The sequence below is a fragment of the Bombina bombina genome, chromosome 4 (genome assembly GCF_027579735.1).
Source record: "Bombina bombina isolate aBomBom1 chromosome 4, aBomBom1.pri, whole genome shotgun sequence".
Taxonomy (NCBI): domain Eukaryota; kingdom Metazoa; phylum Chordata; class Amphibia; order Anura; family Bombinatoridae; genus Bombina; species Bombina bombina.
This window is the reverse complement of record NC_069502.1, coordinates 127,566,845-127,586,230: the sequence shown is the minus strand read 5'-3', so window position 1 is coordinate 127,586,230 and position 19,386 is coordinate 127,566,845. Positions and strand designations below refer to the sequence as shown.

The 19,386-nt window shown below is 36.4% G+C and overlaps 1 protein-coding gene across 1 annotated transcript in view; it reads left to right on the top strand.

Moving 5' to 3' along the window:
• Positions 1–19,386, top strand: part of KLHL29 (kelch like family member 29) — a 1,611,012-nt gene that overhangs the window by 1,421,863 nt on the left and 169,763 nt on the right. The window contains exon 12 of the mRNA XM_053709637.1: positions 18,141–18,321. Coding sequence (XP_053565612.1) covers positions 18,141–18,321 — 181 coding nt within the window. The remainder of the gene's footprint in view (positions 1–18,140; positions 18,322–19,386) is intronic.

Here is a 19,386-nt window from a genome sequence, read left to right as displayed (position 1 = left end):
ATCCATAGAGGCCTCATTTTTGAAGGCCCAAGTGGAAACCACTGCTGTCGTAGAACGAGCCGTAATCCTCAGAGGAGGCTTATGTGCCGCTGTTTCTATGCTGAACGGAGGACACTCCTCAGCCAAAAAGATAAGGAAGTCGAAGAGGCCCCCTGACCCCTATGCTTCCCGGAAAAGAGAACAAACAGAGAAAGAGGTTTGTCCAAATTCTTTTGTGGCCCGAAGATAGAACTTCAAGGCACAAACCACATCCAGAATATGTTGTGAACATTCCTTCGACGAAGAAGTATTAGGACATAAGAAAGGAACCACAATCTCTTGATTGATGTTGCGAATTGACACAACCTTAGGAGGGAAACCTAACTTGGTTCGTAGAACACCCTTATCCGCATGAAAAGCCAGATAAGGAGGGGCGCATTGCAAGGCAGCAATTATAGATACTCTGTGCCCAGAAGAAATAGCCAGTAGAAAAGGAACCTTCCAAGACAACAATTTAATGTCTACTTCATGTATAGGCTCCAACGGAACCCATTGCAAAACCTTAAAGTGACACTGAACCCAAATTTGTTCTTTCGTGATTCAGATAGAGCACGCAATTTTAAGCAACTTTCTAATTTACTCCTATTATCAAATTTTCTACATTCTCTTGGTATCTTTATTTGAAATGCAAGAATGTAAGTTTAGATGCCGGCCCATTTTTGATGAACACACTGTGTTGTTTTTGCTGATTGGTGGATAAATTCACCCACCAATAAACAAGTGCTTTCCATGGTTCTGAACCAAACAAATAGCTTAGATGCCTTCTTTTTCAAATAAAGAAAGCTAGAGAATGAAGAAAAATTGATAATTGGAGTAAATTAGTAAATTGCTTAAAATTGCATGCTCTATCTGAATCACGAAAGAAAAAATTTGGGTTCAGTGTCCCTTTAAGGACAAGATTTAAACTCCAAGGAGGAGCCTAAGATCTAAATATAGGTCTGATCCCAGCAGAGTCTTAACAAATGGCTGCACATCTGGAAGCTCTGCAAACCTCCTGGTGGCCAGGTTCAGTATTTCCCACAAGTAAGGAATGCAGCTGTGGACTCTTCCCATACAGATGGAAATGAAATTATCAGGTAAACATAACTTATGTTTTTTATTAAATTCATTTTCCTTGTTAACTACGTGTATGGTCCTTTGAGTAAGAGGTGGGCTGGGCTCCAATGCAGTGCACGTCATTGATTGGTCACTACATGTGTATGCTGCTTATTGCTGTATCACTTCTCCTGAGTGAGTTTGTAACTGTTTTACACCATTGCAAGGATAACATTGAATTTTATTTTCACGTGTCAAATGCCTGTTTAAAGGTTACTAAGAGAGGGAAAAATTTTATTCTTAGACAGCAGAAGACAAAATAGTACAATTTCTTACCAAATATGTTACATTTAAAAAAAATACAGGTTTGTTTGTTTTATTGGGGGGTTAAATCTCATCCACCTGTATTAATATGTTACGTATAGTCTGTTTTATTTATATATATATATATTTATTTTTTACCATGAATCACTGTCATTCTAAAGGTCTTTCTAAACAGCTAATTGTGTGGATGTGCATGTACTGTTAGACTGATTTAGAATCTTTACTATGCACTTTATTGAACACATCCCCTTTAAATAACTGCCTTACTTAGTGATAAAAAGCTCGTCTCTCGCTCTCAGATGCAGTGTCCTCTGTAAAGCTCCCTTAGCATCTCTTTATATCATTGAGCCTCCCTGAGTCACTCTGATGTTAAAATTGTAAGTGGTGAAATCTCATTGTGATATGTTAATGCTATCTAAGTAAATAATTTAGTCAATATGAGTACATTATGCAGTAGGCAGAATTGATTTAATAGCTCAGATTGTCTGTAGCCTGTAATAGTGGCCGATATATTACACTGCTGTGTAGGGTTGAAAATGATAAAAAGCCTTTAAAGGGGTGGAATAGCAGTTACAGTAAATGTTGCTGTGTGTTTATATTTACATATATTATTTCTGCAAGAAACGATAATAGCTACTGTTTAAAAATAGTACAGTGGGAGAATGAAGATTTGTGAGTTTGTTCTTAAACAAATTATATGTGCATTCATCTTAATGTCTATATATGTGTACATATGCATTTATGTGTTTAAGTGTATATATGTCTGTAAATACATATATACCCATATAAATACATATATATATATATATACATACATACATATACATCGTTAGACATGCATTTTTATGTATCTCTATTTTAAAGCCCTTTACATAACTTAGCCCTTAAAACTTTTGTGTGCAATATTTTCTGTGAATATTTTTTGTGAGATAGTGTTTCTATGAGTGTAACTATACTGTTTAATGTATTTGTGATGTGTTTTGTGCATCTTTTTTGTTTTACGAAACAGTTACTCAGAGCTCTGAAATCGCGGTAATCATTCTAAATTTCAATTGAGAGAGCGCATTTACTTTCAACTCGTAATACCAGCGGTAAGCCCAACAAGCGCAAACACCTGCGATATAGCCCCTATCGCTTGTGAGCAAACATTTGCGCTCCACTCATAATCTTGCCTAATATTTCTCACAATATATCAAACCTCCGAGCTACGTCTATTTGAGAGGGACATTCCTTAATTCTAAACTCTCTCCCCCTGAGACAGCCATATGCACCTAGAATAAAAAAGGGACATTTCTGAATCATCCTCTGTATTGCTTTGACAATTACAATCTACACTCTATTTTAGAATGACAATGAAAATCTATAGTTCTGGGAATGCAGTGATACAATATCATGACAGGCAATGGAAACTGCTAATATGCAAATGACAATAATAGGTATAATAGTAGAATCATTTAAAGGGACATATGAATGTAAAAATAAAATAAAATTAAGTAACATTTTATTATTGAACTATTGTTTAGTACATGGGGGGTTAAACACAGAGTTTAAGACAGCTGGAGAGTAACAATGTACTTCTGGGACTAAGCTGAATTCATCTGGTGAACCTATGACAAGTGGCATATGTGTGTAGCCACCAATCCCCAACTAGCTCCCAGTAGTATTTTGCTGCTCCTGAGCCTACCTAGTTATGCTTTTCAACAAAGGACACCAAGTGAACAAAGTAAATGACATGATAGAAGAAGACTGAAAAATCTCTTAAAATTGAATGTTCTATCTGAACCATAAAATGCCCCTTTAAACAGAAAGCTGACAATGGCCGCCATTTACAACATTACATTTTGGATGCTCCGTACTATTATTATTACTATCTACGTACTACTCCCCATTCAGCAATACAGAGCACTAAAATATGTAACTGCCCCTCACAACACACTGAACCATTACACATAACAGCTGCGGTGCGCCCCAGAGGAAAGACTAGAGGCCATCTGACGATTTTTGGATCTCACCTTTGTTCAGAACATAACATTTATTTATTCACTTGTTATTAACGCAGTTATTACACGTAGGAGAAGCTTGTCTATAGTTTTGTAGTTCCCTAAAGTAACGATTACACCAGTCATGGCTGCTAGGAAAAAATAATGATTTCATTATTTTACACATGGAAACAATATATTCTCAGAAGGATGAGGAAGCCTATGCGCCCCTCGCCCATAACCAGCAACTTACTAATAACAGTGTTACGCTGTACTATGCCTTTAAGCAAACAGTAGTATATATACAGAACTTCAGCTGTTGTGTGGTTTAAATGTGTGTTGCCAGCAGTTTCACTCACTGACAGCTGTTACAGCAGATCAGAAAATGCCATTTTTGCAAGGATAAGATGTATCATGAGAACTGTAGAAAGCTATCTGACCTAAACTGTGATCATTTAGAATCCTTTGCCATTAGAGAATATTTGCTGATTATTTAGCCAATCAATTAAATCAGACTGAAAAACTAAAATGTTCATCTATTTAATAATTTATCATAACCAAAAATGGGTCTAAATGACAACTATATCTTGTGGTTTATTAAAGCTAAAACGTTTAGTATTCTGGTAGTTTATTCACTATTTATTTTATATCTGTAATTTTTAAAATGTGGCAACTAAGGGCCAGATTACAAGTGAGTCGCTATCGTTAGTGCTAGGAGCGTAAACACGATCGTGAGATTGTGGTGTTCTCTACGCTCAAATCTATATTACAAGTGGTGTGCTGTGCAAATTACCACAACTTTGTTTGTGTGACCTCCAGTAATTTACACTCCCCATATTTTCTATGGGTAGTGTACAGCGTTTATATGCTCTCATATTACAAGTTGAAAGTAAATGTGATCGCTCAAACGAAATAGCATTTAGTGCTCAAACTTTTATCCGAAGGAAACGGTTGCACTAAACTACCCTAATAAAGCCTAAACTGCCTCACTCCCCCTGCAAAGTAAAGCACTACACTATTGACCTCTAAAAACCGACAGCCCCCACATTGCAAACTACCTCTTTACGCTATTAGCCCCTAAACTGCCATACTACCACCGCAATGTAAAGCACTACACTGTTAACCCCAAAATTGCCAGCCCCCCCCAACGCAAAGTAACCCCCTAACATAACACCCCCTAAGTTAACCCAAAATAGACTTACCCTACCTTTACAAAAAAAAAAAAAATAACATTACTATAAAAAAATTACCATTACTGTTTTAAAAATATAAAACCTACCATTACTATAAAAAATTTACATTACTTAAAAAAAAAAAAAACTACCATTACAAAAAATAAAAACCCTACCATTACAAAACATAAAATCCCTACCATTTGCTGTCCATATATAAAAAACTAATCTTAAAAAAAAAAGCCTGCCCAAAAAATAAAAAAAACCCCTACCACTTAACCCCAAGATGGTGCTCACGAAGATGTCGGCGGTGGCACTCTATCTTAAACACGGAGGTCCTCTTCATGCGGTCACGAGCTGCTCACTAAATTTTGATTGCAAGGTACCCCTTTTATATAGGGATACCCTTAAATTCCTATTGGCTTAAATTATCATGTTCAAATTTAAATCAGCAATAGAAAAAGCTTTAATTCTATTGAATGATTTGAATTTGAACATGCAAATAATAAGCCAATAGGAACGCAAGGGTACCCCTATTTAAAAGGGGTACCTCACATTTAAAATTTAGTGTTCAGCTGGTGACCACATGAAGAGGACCTTTGTGTTCAAGATCTGAAGATGGATGATGACTGCCACTTCCGCCGTCACCACTAGGATGGCGATAAGAAGATGGACCGCCACTGGGATGAAGATCTTTGTTCTCTTGGTATCGGTATTTGATTAAACAGGAATGAAAGCATAGGAGCCGGCCCATTTTGGGTTTAGCACCCTGGATAGCGCTTGCTGATTGGTGGCTACATTTAGCCACCAATCAGCAAACACTACCCAGGTACTGTACCAAAGATGGGCCGGATCAAAAGCTTTGCATTTCTGTTTTTTCAAATAAAGATACCAAGAAAACAACGAAAAAATTATAATAGGAGTAATGTTATACATTGTTGCAAACAATGCCACCTTAGAGAACTTAACCCCTTCATGCCGGCATCAAAGTGTTCTGATGTAAACACTTGCTGTAAAAATGAAATCCCGCGATCGTCAATGTGATCACGTGATTTCAAGGTTGGGATCGCATCATGGGTAACTGCTTTCGCTGCTAAGCACGCTTCCCAGTCCAATTCTTGATTGCGTAAAAGGGCGAGGCTACAGGACGCTATATAAGGTAGGACATTCCATGCCGTTCTAATGGTGTTAAAGCCCAGTGCTGTTAGTACAGTATGGAACATCCTAACAGCGTCTAGGGGTTAAGACACATCCTGAGCTTCTGAGCCTACCTAGATTTACTCTTCAACAAAGGATTCCAAGAGAATGAAGCAAAATTAATAATAGAAGTAAATTAGAAAGTTTATAAAAACTGACATTTCTATGCCTTTGAATAAACATTTTATGACAAAATGGTATTTCCCTTAAACAATAAAAAATAGATATAATTGTATTGCCTCAGGGATATATCAGTTTTTCGGATTATCAAATAATTTTCACTTTTAACAGTAAAGAAAAAGAACATTTGTAAACTTTTTTAGTAGTAAAATGTTTTTCTCCACCATAGAATCTGACGTTGCAACACCAAACCATTTAGCTTACCTCCCACATGCCACTTTGTCAAGCCTCCCTCAACATGTCTCTCAGAATATTTTATTCCGAGACCCACTAAGAGCATGGACAAAACTGTGCAAATTTTGGGGTGTTAACCATCTGGTTCCCATACAAGGCAACCCCAAATTCATACCTGGCTATACCACACAAGCCTTCCAAGAGTGGAAATTCCATGGGCTAACAACTGTCGTGCAATTGATCAACCCAACTACGCTTCAAATTCTTCCCTTTTGCAACCTCCGCAAATCTTATGCTATACCTTCCAATACTATGCTTGCTTATTTCCAATGTAGAAACTATGTGCAAGCTCTTCTCTCGACCAAACTTATTACCACAGCCAACTCAAACATAGATAAACTCTGTAGTATCACAACACAGGGAACACACTCAATCACTCACATTTATAACATGATTATCGCCCACGTTGAACAACCCCTGCTGCAAACAATACACGCTAGGTGGCAGGAGACAAGAGACATTTCTATTACACTACAGGTTCAAAAAGCTACACTCTCTACTTATTTGAGAGAATCGCATGTCAAATTAATTCACCAAGCTTACATCCTGCCAAAACTAAGAGTCAGGTGGGTCCCCCAGGCATTGGATAAGTGTAACAAATGTTCAGCTTTGTCTCCTGACCTTGTGCACCTAATGTGGGACTGTCCAAAGCTGCAGAGACTCTGGGGCAAAGTAAAATTTTGGCTTAAAAAAATACTACACATGAACATAACTTTAACAGCTTCTAATGTTATTTTCCTGCATGTTAACCATGAGGCACCACAATATGCTACATTTCTACACCTAGTGATACTGATGACCAGGAAGCTAATCTTACAATATTGGATTTCTGCTAATGCCCCCCCCCCCCTTTAAGAAATTTGTAAACGCAGTCCAAGCTCAAATACTTATGGAACAAGCAGATGTTCAAGGAGATTTAGATAAGAGAATGAAAGCATTTATTTACAAATGGGAACCATATCTACTATACATCCCACCCCCTTTAAGACACAACATCTAATGCCCTTTTCAGAACTCACTATTTATCCTCACTGAGAATTTGCGAGGCAAATGGTGCCCCCCACCTACTACTTCAGATTAGGTATGACAGACAACATTTCAATACACTACACATCTTTACAATAAACCAAGCATTTTCTGAAACTCTCCCGCTGCTGATCTAACTATAGAGATGGAGGTACAGATTCTTTGGACTTGTGCTGCCAATCCCTATCCCCCCCCCTCCCCGAGCAAATATTATGAGGAATGGCTTTTAAAGAGTGCATTTATTTGATAATTTATGGTTTAAACTGTGTACTGTATCTTGGAAGCAGAATAGCTACCACAGCATAGGTGACCATGATAGAGACTTGAAATGATGAGAACAATACTATCCTGACATAAATATGGCTGTCATAGATACACTTTACAACGTATCATAGTTCCGCCTTTAGCTAGAGTTATTTATCACCTAGTGTGTAGGTAAAAGAAAAAAATAGATTTTCATCCAAATATGGAAATCACTTACTTTTGCATCGCTGCCCTGCCCTGCAGTAGTGGGGGAGGCTTCTATGCTCACTAATCTTGTTATGTAACTGCACTATTCTTGTACCTGAATTTCCTATGTTGTTATGGATCTGGATAATAAATAAAGTTTAAAAAAAAAAATGTTTCTCTTAGATTTGTGCAAAAATGAGTCTTAATTATGCAATTTCTAATTATCAGATTACCACGGGGAACCCTGATTTTACCCCAGGAATTTACACAAAGGCATTTCAAAATTGGGCCCGTTTGGGGCTTTTCAAGTTAGTACAATTTGTAGATTTTAATTTAAATATAGTAAAATCTTTTTTTGATCTGAAAGAACAGTATCTCTTAGATAATAAGGATTTATTTGCCTATCTTCAGATAAGAGACTATATCCTTAATATCACTACCCTACATGGGTGGAACTGGACTTGGGCAAAATTAGATTCCTGGATTAAATTAGTTCAGCATGGCTTTTCCTCTATCTCTCCCTGATATAGATTGTTATTAGAGGAGATGAAAATGTAACTTCTATTTTCAATAAGGGGCAACCTCTAGTCATGACATAAAGCATTCTATAAATAGGGTATGTGAAACCCCATTATCGGAGAGAATCACATCTTAAACTTTTGTACATGACCTATTACACTCCGCATAAGGGACATAAGTGGTACAATATAGATTTCAATAAATGCCCTAAATGTCAATTACTAGGAGCTGATTTAATCCATATGCTGTGGGAATGCCCTAAGATAAAAATGCTGTGGCTAAAGTTAGAATACTGGATCAATACGGTCCTAAAGATATCTCCTTTCACTTTTTCCAAGCACAACATAGTCCTGCTCTCCTCCTATAACATAGACGCCCAATAATAAACTTATTAACTCTTTCATATTGTGCATAAGAAGCCTCATCTTGGAAAGATAAGGCAATACCTAAATTTACAGAAATAATGAGTTTTATCAAAAAGTAATGCATCGTTTTAGACTGCTGCTTTATAACTTCTGGCTCGCCGGAAACACGGGGCATCAAGCTCCGTCTGTTCAAAATATTTTGTGTTTCCCTTTCCTTTTTGCCTTCTGTACCCTGTCGCTTTATAAATAAAAGAATTAAAAACAAAATGTGTCTCTAATCAGAAAAGTTTTAGTCTCATTCTGGTTGCAGGTCCCTGTTGCCATATCAGTGTTCTGTAGGTCATATGGGACACAAATGCAATTGTACAGATGGTGTGAAACCAATCCTGCCTTGAAATCTCATTCCGGAGTAAAGCTGGGATGTTGCCATTACATTTCATTTTGTCCTCTGTTTCCTTATATCATTACAATTGCTGTTTCGTATTTATTGTCACAGTTGTGCTTTTGCATTATTATTATTTTATCCTTTTTTTTTTCTCATTTCATGTACTCATTTTCCTTTATTGGTTGACTGACCTATATATAAACTAGCAAAGCACAAAAATGCATGAAAAAAACATTGCCACAAATGAACGTGGTTGGTTGGAATATTTATGATTTTTGCTGCAGGCAAATTAGTTCAGATTACAGTGGATTTTTAATGATGAGTTGCCCATACTGCATATCAAATTCACTGTGTTACAGGAACCTCTGACAGTGAAGAAGTTAGTGTCTGTGAAATTATAAATGCTGAACAGCTCCACAAGAGCAAAAAGTAACAAGTCACTGCGTCTGGCTGCTAAATCCTTAGAGGTAACATATCGGAGGTATTTATGGCATGCTAAAGGCATTGAGCACTAAGGGAACTGGCTTTTTTAACTTTTTTTTTTTGCAAGTAAATTCTTTTAAGGCTTTTCATATGAAGCTGCAAATTCAGAATTTTAAGTTAATCCTGGGACAGGAAAATAAAGACCTCAGATCAATCTGTTGAATTTTATGCTTCAGTAATGGCAGCTCAAAACAACGTAAACATCAAGTAGTCTGAGAACAGTTTTATTATCTGGTTGTCATATCTAATACAGTCTTCTTATCCAGAGGTGGTATGAGATAGTGTGACCTACTATTTGACATCTGTTCTCCACATTCATTTTCTGGCCTGTAATGAAAAATAAAATGGTGAATATCATGGTTTGGAAGACATCAACAACAGGTCAACAGTTAACTCTTAGGGGCCGATTTATTAACTGTCGGACGCTGTAGCGGATAATGTCCGCACGACATTGCTGAATGCCAACAGCATACGCTTTCGGGATTTAACATTGCACAAGCAGTTCTGGTGAACTGCTTGTGCAATGCGGCCCCCTGCAGATTTGCGGCCGCTAGCAGGGAGTGTCAATCAACCCGATCGTATGAGATCAGGCGGATTGATGTCCGCAGCCTCAGAGGCAGCGTACGGATTAAGGAGCAGTGGTCTTAAGACCTGAAGGCTCGCGCAGAAACAGGGGCATTCAGAGCCATTCGGCCCGTAATAAATCGGCCCCTATATGTGGTTTTAATACATAAAAAGCACTAATATGTTGTTAAAAACAATTAAAATTCACTTTCTATATATATATATAAATCATAGCTCCCAACATTTCCTAAAGCCTCTACAGGACAGGAATGTAAGGCAGACTTGTCAACGGTTGTCAGGTTTTGTGCACATCGTTTGGGTGGAGCCATGGTAGTCCCTGGAGAACAGGATGTAAAATTAAATTAGAAGATAATCTATCAGCTTTATTGTTAAGTTGATTTTCAACAGTATAACAAGGATCCTCAAACTTTCACTTTGTCAGAAAGAAACATTTGCATAAAGTTTTTTCTAACACAGTTTAACAAAATAAAAAAACAGGGCATTTGCCTAGAGGGAGGAGCTGCAATAGGAACAGCAAGTAGACCTCCCAACCCTGACAGGTTGACCTCCCAACCCTGTAGCCACCAATAATCAAGCGCTATCCAGGGTGCTGAACCTAAAATGGGCCGGCTTCTAAGTTTTACATTCCTGCTTTTTAAATTAATATAGCAAGAGAATGAAGAAAAATTGATAATAGGAGTAAATTAGAAAGTTACTTAAAATTGCATGCTCTTGTGTAATCATTAAAGAAAAAAATGTTGGTTTAGTATCCCTTTAATAAGAAGACCTGCCTATTAAATTAAAAAATCCAATTGATTAATATTGCCCACACAGCAATGAATATTTTTAGAAACACTAAATCATGCTCATCATCGGCCTCCATGATCGAGTTAAATTACAAGATAATCCACAACTGGTATCTTACTCCAAGACGTATACATAGACTGTACTCAACGACCTCCAATAGATGTTGGAGATGTGGACATGTAGGTAGTGGAATGGGACATATGTGGTGGTGGTGCAATGGAATAAATAGGCTATGGAGGGACATAGTTATGGAAATCGAGGAAATCTTTGACATTATAGTTCCCCTAGATCCATTAATTCTCCTCAATAAAACCATAAAACTCCCCTCCAAGGCGCACCACATATTATTTCAAATAATGATAAATAGCGCAAAATCCATTATAGCTAAGTTCTGGAAAGCTTGTACACCTCCTAGCTTACATATGTGGAGAAGTAGGGTCTCTGAGTTAATTGAACTCGAGGAATACGGCTCATATAAAAGTAATAAGAGAGATCCTTACACAGAAGCCCAGGTTCTCTGGGAGCAACATTTGCGTAAAAGAAAAGAAGTCGGAGGCCAGGAATAAGCCTTATGTAGGCACACAGGAGTGAAACACATTCAGCTATATACTACTTATCAGTGGGAAGAGTATGAAAAGGTCACAGAATAACTTTAAATGATCTAATTGTAATACAGCAACTACCTAACAATAGATAATCCTCATGTGTTTGAATATGAAAATACATAATGTTAATTTAAAAGTTGAGAAAAAAATTTGCTTCAATGGAAATTTATACATGAATCAGTTAAGCTTGTTATTTAAGCATTGTACTGTTGCCCCATGTAACTCTTTTGATTTGTTCTCAATAAAAAAGAATTTGAATTAAAAAATCCCATTGATTTTGAGACTGATACAACAGCAAATTAATTGTGAAACTCATAAAGCAGAAATAAAAAAGTAAAATAAGCAGTCATATTGTAGGCTTTTCAAGAAGGTTTTTGCAATGATTTTCAAAGCACTTTCATTAAAGTAAACTATATGCAGCAAGTTACATGACAGATAATTAATTCAGTGTTGATGAAGACTTCCTACTGTGACTTCCTGGTATGTTTGAATTCATGTTTTTCAATGTAACAAATATTATTAACTCATATCGTGTGTTCCATTAATAATTTCATGTAAATGAACACTGGAAAAATGCACAGATCTGCAGCTTTAAAAAAAAAAAAAGATGCCTAGAAGGTTGTTCTATTTCAAATCCCAGTTTTGCATAATCAACACTGTTATATTAAAGGGACAGTAAACACCAGAATTTTTTTTGTTTAAAAAGGTAGATAATCCCTTTATTACCCATTCCCCAATTTTGCATAACCAACACACTTATAATAATATACTTTTTACCTCTGTGATTACCTTGTATCTAAGCCTCTACAGACTGCCCCCTTATTTCAATTTTTATTTACAGACTTGCATTTTAGCCAATCAGTGCTGACTCATAAATAACTTCACGGGAATGAGCACAATGTTATCTATATGGCACATATGAACTACTGCTGTCTAGCTGTGATAAGAGATGGCCTTCAAAGGCTTAAAAATTAGCATATGAGCTTACCTAGGTTTGGCTTTCAACAAAGAATACCAAGAGAGCAAAGCAAATTTGATGATAAAAGTAGTTTGGAAAGTTGTTTAAAATTGCATACCCTATCTGAATCATAAAAGTTTAATTTTGACTAGGTTGTCCTTTTAAGTCACACTCAGGAGCCACAACAAATTACAGCTCCTCAACACGATACGACTGCTGATTGGTTGCTACATGTGTATGCTGCTCCTGATTCGTTTCAATAGTTTATGGCTTCAAAGTAGGCTTTAGTTATGTGTTTAACTACTTTGCCGGGATTAAACACTTAGGGCTAGATTACAAGTTTGCACGTGAGTGATATCGTCATTTTGTCTACTACAGAAATAATGCTTGTATTTCAGTTTTAAAGTAAATGTGATTACGAGTAAACTAATTTAAACACTATGTTATAAAAATTAGTAATGTAAATACTAATAAAAAAGGTATAAGGTTTAAAAAGATTTTGGTATATGAGAAAGTGTGTGAAAAACAAAGGAATGTAAAATATGAGTAAGAATTAGTATTCTTAAAGCGCCTTCTTGAAATATTAAAAATATTAATAATAATTATTAGGATTATTATAGATACTGTAAAAAAATCCAAATAATTCATAGGATATTTTTTTACAGTATCTATAATCATTTTTAAAGGGACACTGAACCCAATTTTTTTCTATCGTGATTCAGATAGAGCATGTCATTTTAAGCAACTTTCTAATTTACTCCTATTATCAAATTCTTTTCATTCTCTTGGTATCTTTATTTGAAATGCAAGAATGTAAGTTTAGATGCCGGCCTATTTTTGGTGAACATACTGTGTTGTTCTTGCTGATTGGTGGGTAAATTCACCTACCAATAAACAAGTGCTTTCCATGGTTCTGAACCAAAAAAATAGCTTAGATGCCTTCTTCTTCAAATAAAGAAAGCAAGAGAATGAAGAAAAATTGATAATAGGAGTAAATTAAAAAAATCTTTAAAATTGCATGCTCTATATGAATCACGAAAAAAAATTTGGGTTCAGTGTCCCTTTAATAATAATAATTTTTAATATTTTATATTTAATTTTTCAAGAACATGCTTTAAGATTACTAAAAGCATAAAACCCAAAGTACGCAACTTGTATTTTACAGTCTTAAGTTCTCTTCATACAAAACAATATTTTTTATTATTAAATATATATTTCTATATATATCTGATAATGTTAATGTAAAACAGATATCTATACCTATATTTCTATAAGAATATATATACCGGTATATACAGTTATAGGTATAAACAGATATAAATATATATATATATATATATATATATATATATATATATATATATAGGAATATATATTTACAATAACAATTACATTTTTCTGTATGTGAAAAACATTGGAATGTAGTTTTTTTCTAATAACTCCTGTCAGTTAGCGCATGAGCGATATGTGTTAGGTTTTTTCTTCTGCGCTCTCTATTGAAGTCTATGGGGAGAATGAGTTAACGTGGTTGTGATAAGTCCTTTTTACTTTCAACCTGTAATATGCACACTACCCGAGTTTACGCTCAAGCAAGTGTTAAATAGCACGCCACTTGTCTAACCCATAGTATGTAGGGGCCATTAATGCATAAATGACATGCTCTAACTAATTAGAACAATGTATTATTGCATTAGTATATTCCTTTAACTTCATTGCTGGTTGCTATATGAGGTTGTTTCTTTTATTCCATTTTTGACATTCATAAGGGGGGAAAAACAAATCATTTCTAACATAAAAGCACAGTCTAGCCTCAAAATACAGTCTATCCTTGGGATAAGCATACCTCCTAACAGTTAATAAGAACAGAGAACTCTGGATGAACTGGGGGGCAGAGACTGGACTAGTTCAGGGTGAATTGGGGATGTCTATGGGTTTAAGTTGTTTCTGGGCAGATCTATAGAAGTCTTAGTTTTTTTTAATAATAATAAAAAAAGAGTATAAAAAGAAGTGGGAGGAACAAGCTCCCAACCTGTGACAATTTTATAAAATGTGTGATGGGTATGAGATCCACGCTGTTTATCTTTTTTATGATGTTGGCAATTATCAACATATCTAAATGAGTTTCTGCACTGGACAATAGACATGCAATACCTGTGCAGCATTTTACAGGGATGAGGCTCTGGGATCTGAAGGATACATTCTAGGGAGCAGTATAAAAATCACAATTTTCAGAATTAAATTACAACAAAAAAATAAAGAAAAATAATTCAATGGTTTACGGAAAATATTTTTTTTTAGTTTATTGTCCCTTATCTGCCATTCAGGACTTCAACCATTTGCATTTCAGTTAATGTATTTATGTCCCCTTTTGCAGCTGGTTAGGTAATAGGTTAATAAAGACTGATGTGGTAAACACTGTCATATTCAGTTCTTAAAGTAAAGTCAAATTTATTATTCAGATAGATTACATTATTAAAAAAAGATTCCATTTCACTTTCACCTTTTATATGTACACTTTCCGAGGCACAAGCCAATTGTGATTGGTTTATGACTGTCACATGGTGGAGGGGAAGGAAAACTGAACTAACTGAAATATGTGAGAAAAAAATCTACTACTAATTTAAAATTCATACTAAGGGGGATATATATCAAGCCGCCAACTTTGTTGCATTCAGCGGCATCGCGGCCGTATCCAATACGCTCTTCATATTTATAAAAAAAGCTGGCAAAAAGATGCGCACCAAGTACGGGGTGATGAGCATCGGACTGTTGTTAACTAGCAGTCATCGATCTCGCGTCTATTCAGCTTTTTACCAACTTTATTTATACCCTGTCACTAAACGCCGCCACTATACTAAAATGTTTAACCCCTATCCCGCTGCTCCCAGACCTTTCCGCCACCTAAATAAAGTTATTAACCTCTATCCCACCACTCATGGACCCCGCCACCACCTAAATAAAGTTATTAACCCCTATCCCGTCGATCCCGGACCCCGCTGCAACCTAAATAAAGTTATTAACCCCATCCCGCCTCTCCCGGACCCCACCGCCACTAAATAAATGTATTAACCCCTAAACCTCTGGCCTCCCACATCACTACCACTAACTAAAACTATTAACACCTAAACCGCCAGCCCCCCACATCGACATAAACTAAATTAAGCTATTAACCCCTAAACCTAACAAGCCACTAACTTGACACCCGGATGAAGACTTCTTGCCAACTGGATGGATCCTTCAAGCGGGACTTTAATAACTGTAAGTGGATCATCGGGGGTTAGTGTTAGGTTTATTTAAGGGTTTTTTGGGTGGGTTTTATTTTTAGAATAGGGTCTGGGCAGGTAAAAGAGCTAAATGCCCTTTTAAGGGCAATGCCCATACAAATGCCCTTTTCAGGGCAATGGGGAGCTTAAGTTTTAGATAGGGTTTTTATTTGGGGGGGTTGGTTGGTTGGGTTGTGGGTTTTACTGTTGGGGGGTGTATGAATTTGTTTTACAGTTAAAAGAGCTGATTTCTTTGGGGCAATATCCCACAAAAGACCCTTTTTTTAGCCTAGTTTATTGTAGGCTAGGGTTTTTTTATTTTGTTTTTTGTTTTTTTTGATAGGGCTATTAGATTTGGTGTAATTCTTTTTTATTTTTGATAATGTGTTGGCTTTTTGCCGTAATTTAGTGTTTTTTATTTTTTGTAACTTAGCGTTTTTTTTTGTGGTAATTTAGTAATTTTTAATAAGGTTAAATAGTATATATATATATAATAGTTAGGGTAGGTTAATTAATAGTTTAAAAATAATGTATTTTAATTTTACAGGTAAGTTTAAATTTATTATTAGATAGGGATGTTGTAATTTTAATTTAAAGTTAGCGGCTTGTTAGGTTTAGGGGTTAATAGCTTAATTTAGTTTATGGCGATGTGGGGGGGCTAGCGGTTTAGGGGTTAATAGGTTTAGTTAGTGGTAGTGATATGGGAGGCCAGAGGTTTAGGGGTTAATACATTTATTTAGTGGCGGCGGGATAGGGGTTAATAACTTTATTTAGGTTGCAGCGATGTCGGGGAGCGGCGGGGTAGGGGTAATACGTTTTTTTTAGGTTGCGGCAGGGTCCGGGAGTGGCGGGATAGGGGTTAATAATTTTATTTAGGTTGCGGCGTTATTGGGGGCAGCAGATTAGTGGTGTTTAGACACGGGGTTTATGTTAGGGTGTTAGGTGTAAACGTAACTTGTTTTCATCCATAGAAATCAATGGGATATCTGGCAGCATTGAACATAAGCTTTTACTGCTTTCAGACTCCCATTGATTTCTATATCATCCGCCGCCTCCAGGGTGGCAGATTGAAAACCAGGTACGCTGGGCCGGAATAGCCGCGAGCGTACCTGTTAGAAATTTTATAAAGGGGAAAAGGTGTCAAATAGAGCCGAATGTGTATTCAGAACATCTGTAATGACGTAAGCATCAATCTGCATCGGATTGAGACCAGCGGATTGTATGTTACGTCACAAATTTCAACATTTGCCGGTCTGTAGGCTTTGATAACTAGGTCGGATCAAGCTCGCAACAATTACGCTGCAGAATTCTGGCGTATTTGCGGTTGAAGGCTTGATACATATCCCCCTAAGTGTTATAGCATTGTCTTTTTATTATACATTTGGTGATTATGCAATTCTTCTACACTTAACCCCTTGCACAAGATGGACGTAGGTACAACGTCACACAGTCATGCATGTCTGCTATTTCTGAAAAAAGAGGATCCCAGAGAAGCTTTTACAGCTATTTGTCTTATGAAGTCAGTAGTTTAGTGTAAATAATTTCAGGGAGAAACGCAAAGTGTGCAAAAAGTAAAAAGAAAATGTATATGATCATATTTGGCGGGAAAATGGTGGCTTCAAATATACCAAACTGGGCCTAGATCAATACCTTGAGATGTCCTCTTTAAAAATTTATAGATTAAAAAAAAAAAATCTCTTTTTCTGTTTAAACAAAGTAATAGCAAAAATGCTAACAATTCTCCAGTACTTTGGGCAAGTTTTTTATCTGAAATTCCGGTTAGCATTTTAAATTGATGAACCTTGTATTAGGTTGCATACTTAAAGCTTTGGTCAGGAAAAACCTTGATCCTGCAAATATCTCTTGTGTGACATTTTATCAGACTTAAAGAATCATGTAAATAAAAGATATTATTTGGCTACATCTACTGAAATGACCCTTAATGACATGTTTTATCTGTTTTCTGGGGGGAAATCAGCAAAATAATTATACAAAAAATGTATTTATGTAGCCAAAACCTTGACAAAAATCAAATGTTATAAACCTATGTTGAGAGTGTGATAAAATTGTTCTTTAAAATGAGAGAAAACACATTACTAATAAAGATGTGCTGAAACAAGGTTATATATACACACTGCAGCTTCACTTGGACAAATTTAATTGAATGGGATAGTCTATTATTATGCTATAAATATGGTAAGGTATCCCAGAGGAGGGGTAAAACATTTCATTTTATGATAGATTAGGATCCAAGGACATTCTAGTACTTTAAAGGTTATCCATTTTGTCAAGAAACCTAACTTTTGTCAAGAAACCTAACTAACCAGTATATTAACATTGTCTAAAAAATTTATTTTTTTTCCCCTTCAAAACTATTTTGGAATTCTAAATATTGAAATTATTAAGGTACCTACTTGCTACACTTAAATTTGTACTATGGACAACGAGGCTCTTGAAATAAAGATTTCATAAACCATTTGCATTTTTTTTAATGTCAATTTTAGAATGTTGCCATAGCATTGCTTTGTATATTGACTTCGCTTTCCTGGTTATAGGTGGAATGGAATCAGGTGTTACGCTTGCAGATGTCTGGTGCTATATGTCTTTACTTGACAACTGGAATCTAGTGTCAAGGATGATTGTACCAAGATGTCGACACAACAGTCTTGTATATGATGGAAAAATTTACACCATCGGAGGTCTTGGAGTAGCCGGCAATGTTGACCACGTTGAAAGGTAAAATCAAAACCTTTAGTTATTATAATTACCAGTCTTGTTAATCTGTTATATATAGATTTTATAAAGTGTTTCGTTTTTACTCAAGTTATCGCCACAAAATAATTTGGGTTGCTTTTAACAACAATAAAACTGATTATTCATTACACTAGCTATTTTCTATGCCCTTAATTTGCTGTTCATTGTAATGTATTTTTATGCAGATACAACCTAATGATTTTGTGGTGACTTCCACTTTAAAAAGACATTAAACGCTAAGAGGCCCATTTATCAAGCTCTGTATGGAGCTTGAAGGGCCCGGTTTCTGGCGAGTCTTCAGACTCGCCAGAACAGCAGTTATGAAGCAGCGGTCTAAAGACCGCTGCTTCATAACCCTGTCCGCTTGCTCTGATGAGGCGGACAGGAATCCCCGCAATTCAACCCGATCGAGTACGATTGGGTTGATTGACACCCCCTGCTGGCGGCCGATTGGCCACAAATCAGCAGGGGGCGGCGTTGCACCAGCAGCTCTTGTGAGCTGCTGGTGCAATGCTGAATACGGAGAGCGTATTGCTCTCCGCATTCAGCGAGGTCTTGCGGACTTGATCCGCATTGTCAGATCAGGTCCGCAAGACCTTTCATAATTCGGCCTCTAAGGGTCAGATTACAAGTGGAGCGTTATTTAACGCTCCCGCTCGCACGCTAATTCACCTAGAAGTAAGCTTTTTGGGTAGCGCTCGTATAACAAGTAGAATGTAAAAAGTTTTTGCTTGCGCACTAACCCGATGCACGCAAAAACTGTAGTTAGAATATTGCAATCACGTTAACGTATTTCCCCATGGAAGTCATTCAAGCAAAAAAAGGGTTAAAATAAACTAACCCCCTATTAACAAGCAAATCTGATTGCATATTCTCAAGTGTGTTAAACTGACATAAAAATATGAATATTTCACATTCCAATGTTCTTCTCATAGCAGAATATGTTCTATTTATACTCTGGCACTGCATGGTATATAAGGAGGGACATAGATCCTGCTTACTGTACCCGCCCAAGCATTATCCTCCTACAGGTGGTGCTTGTGGATG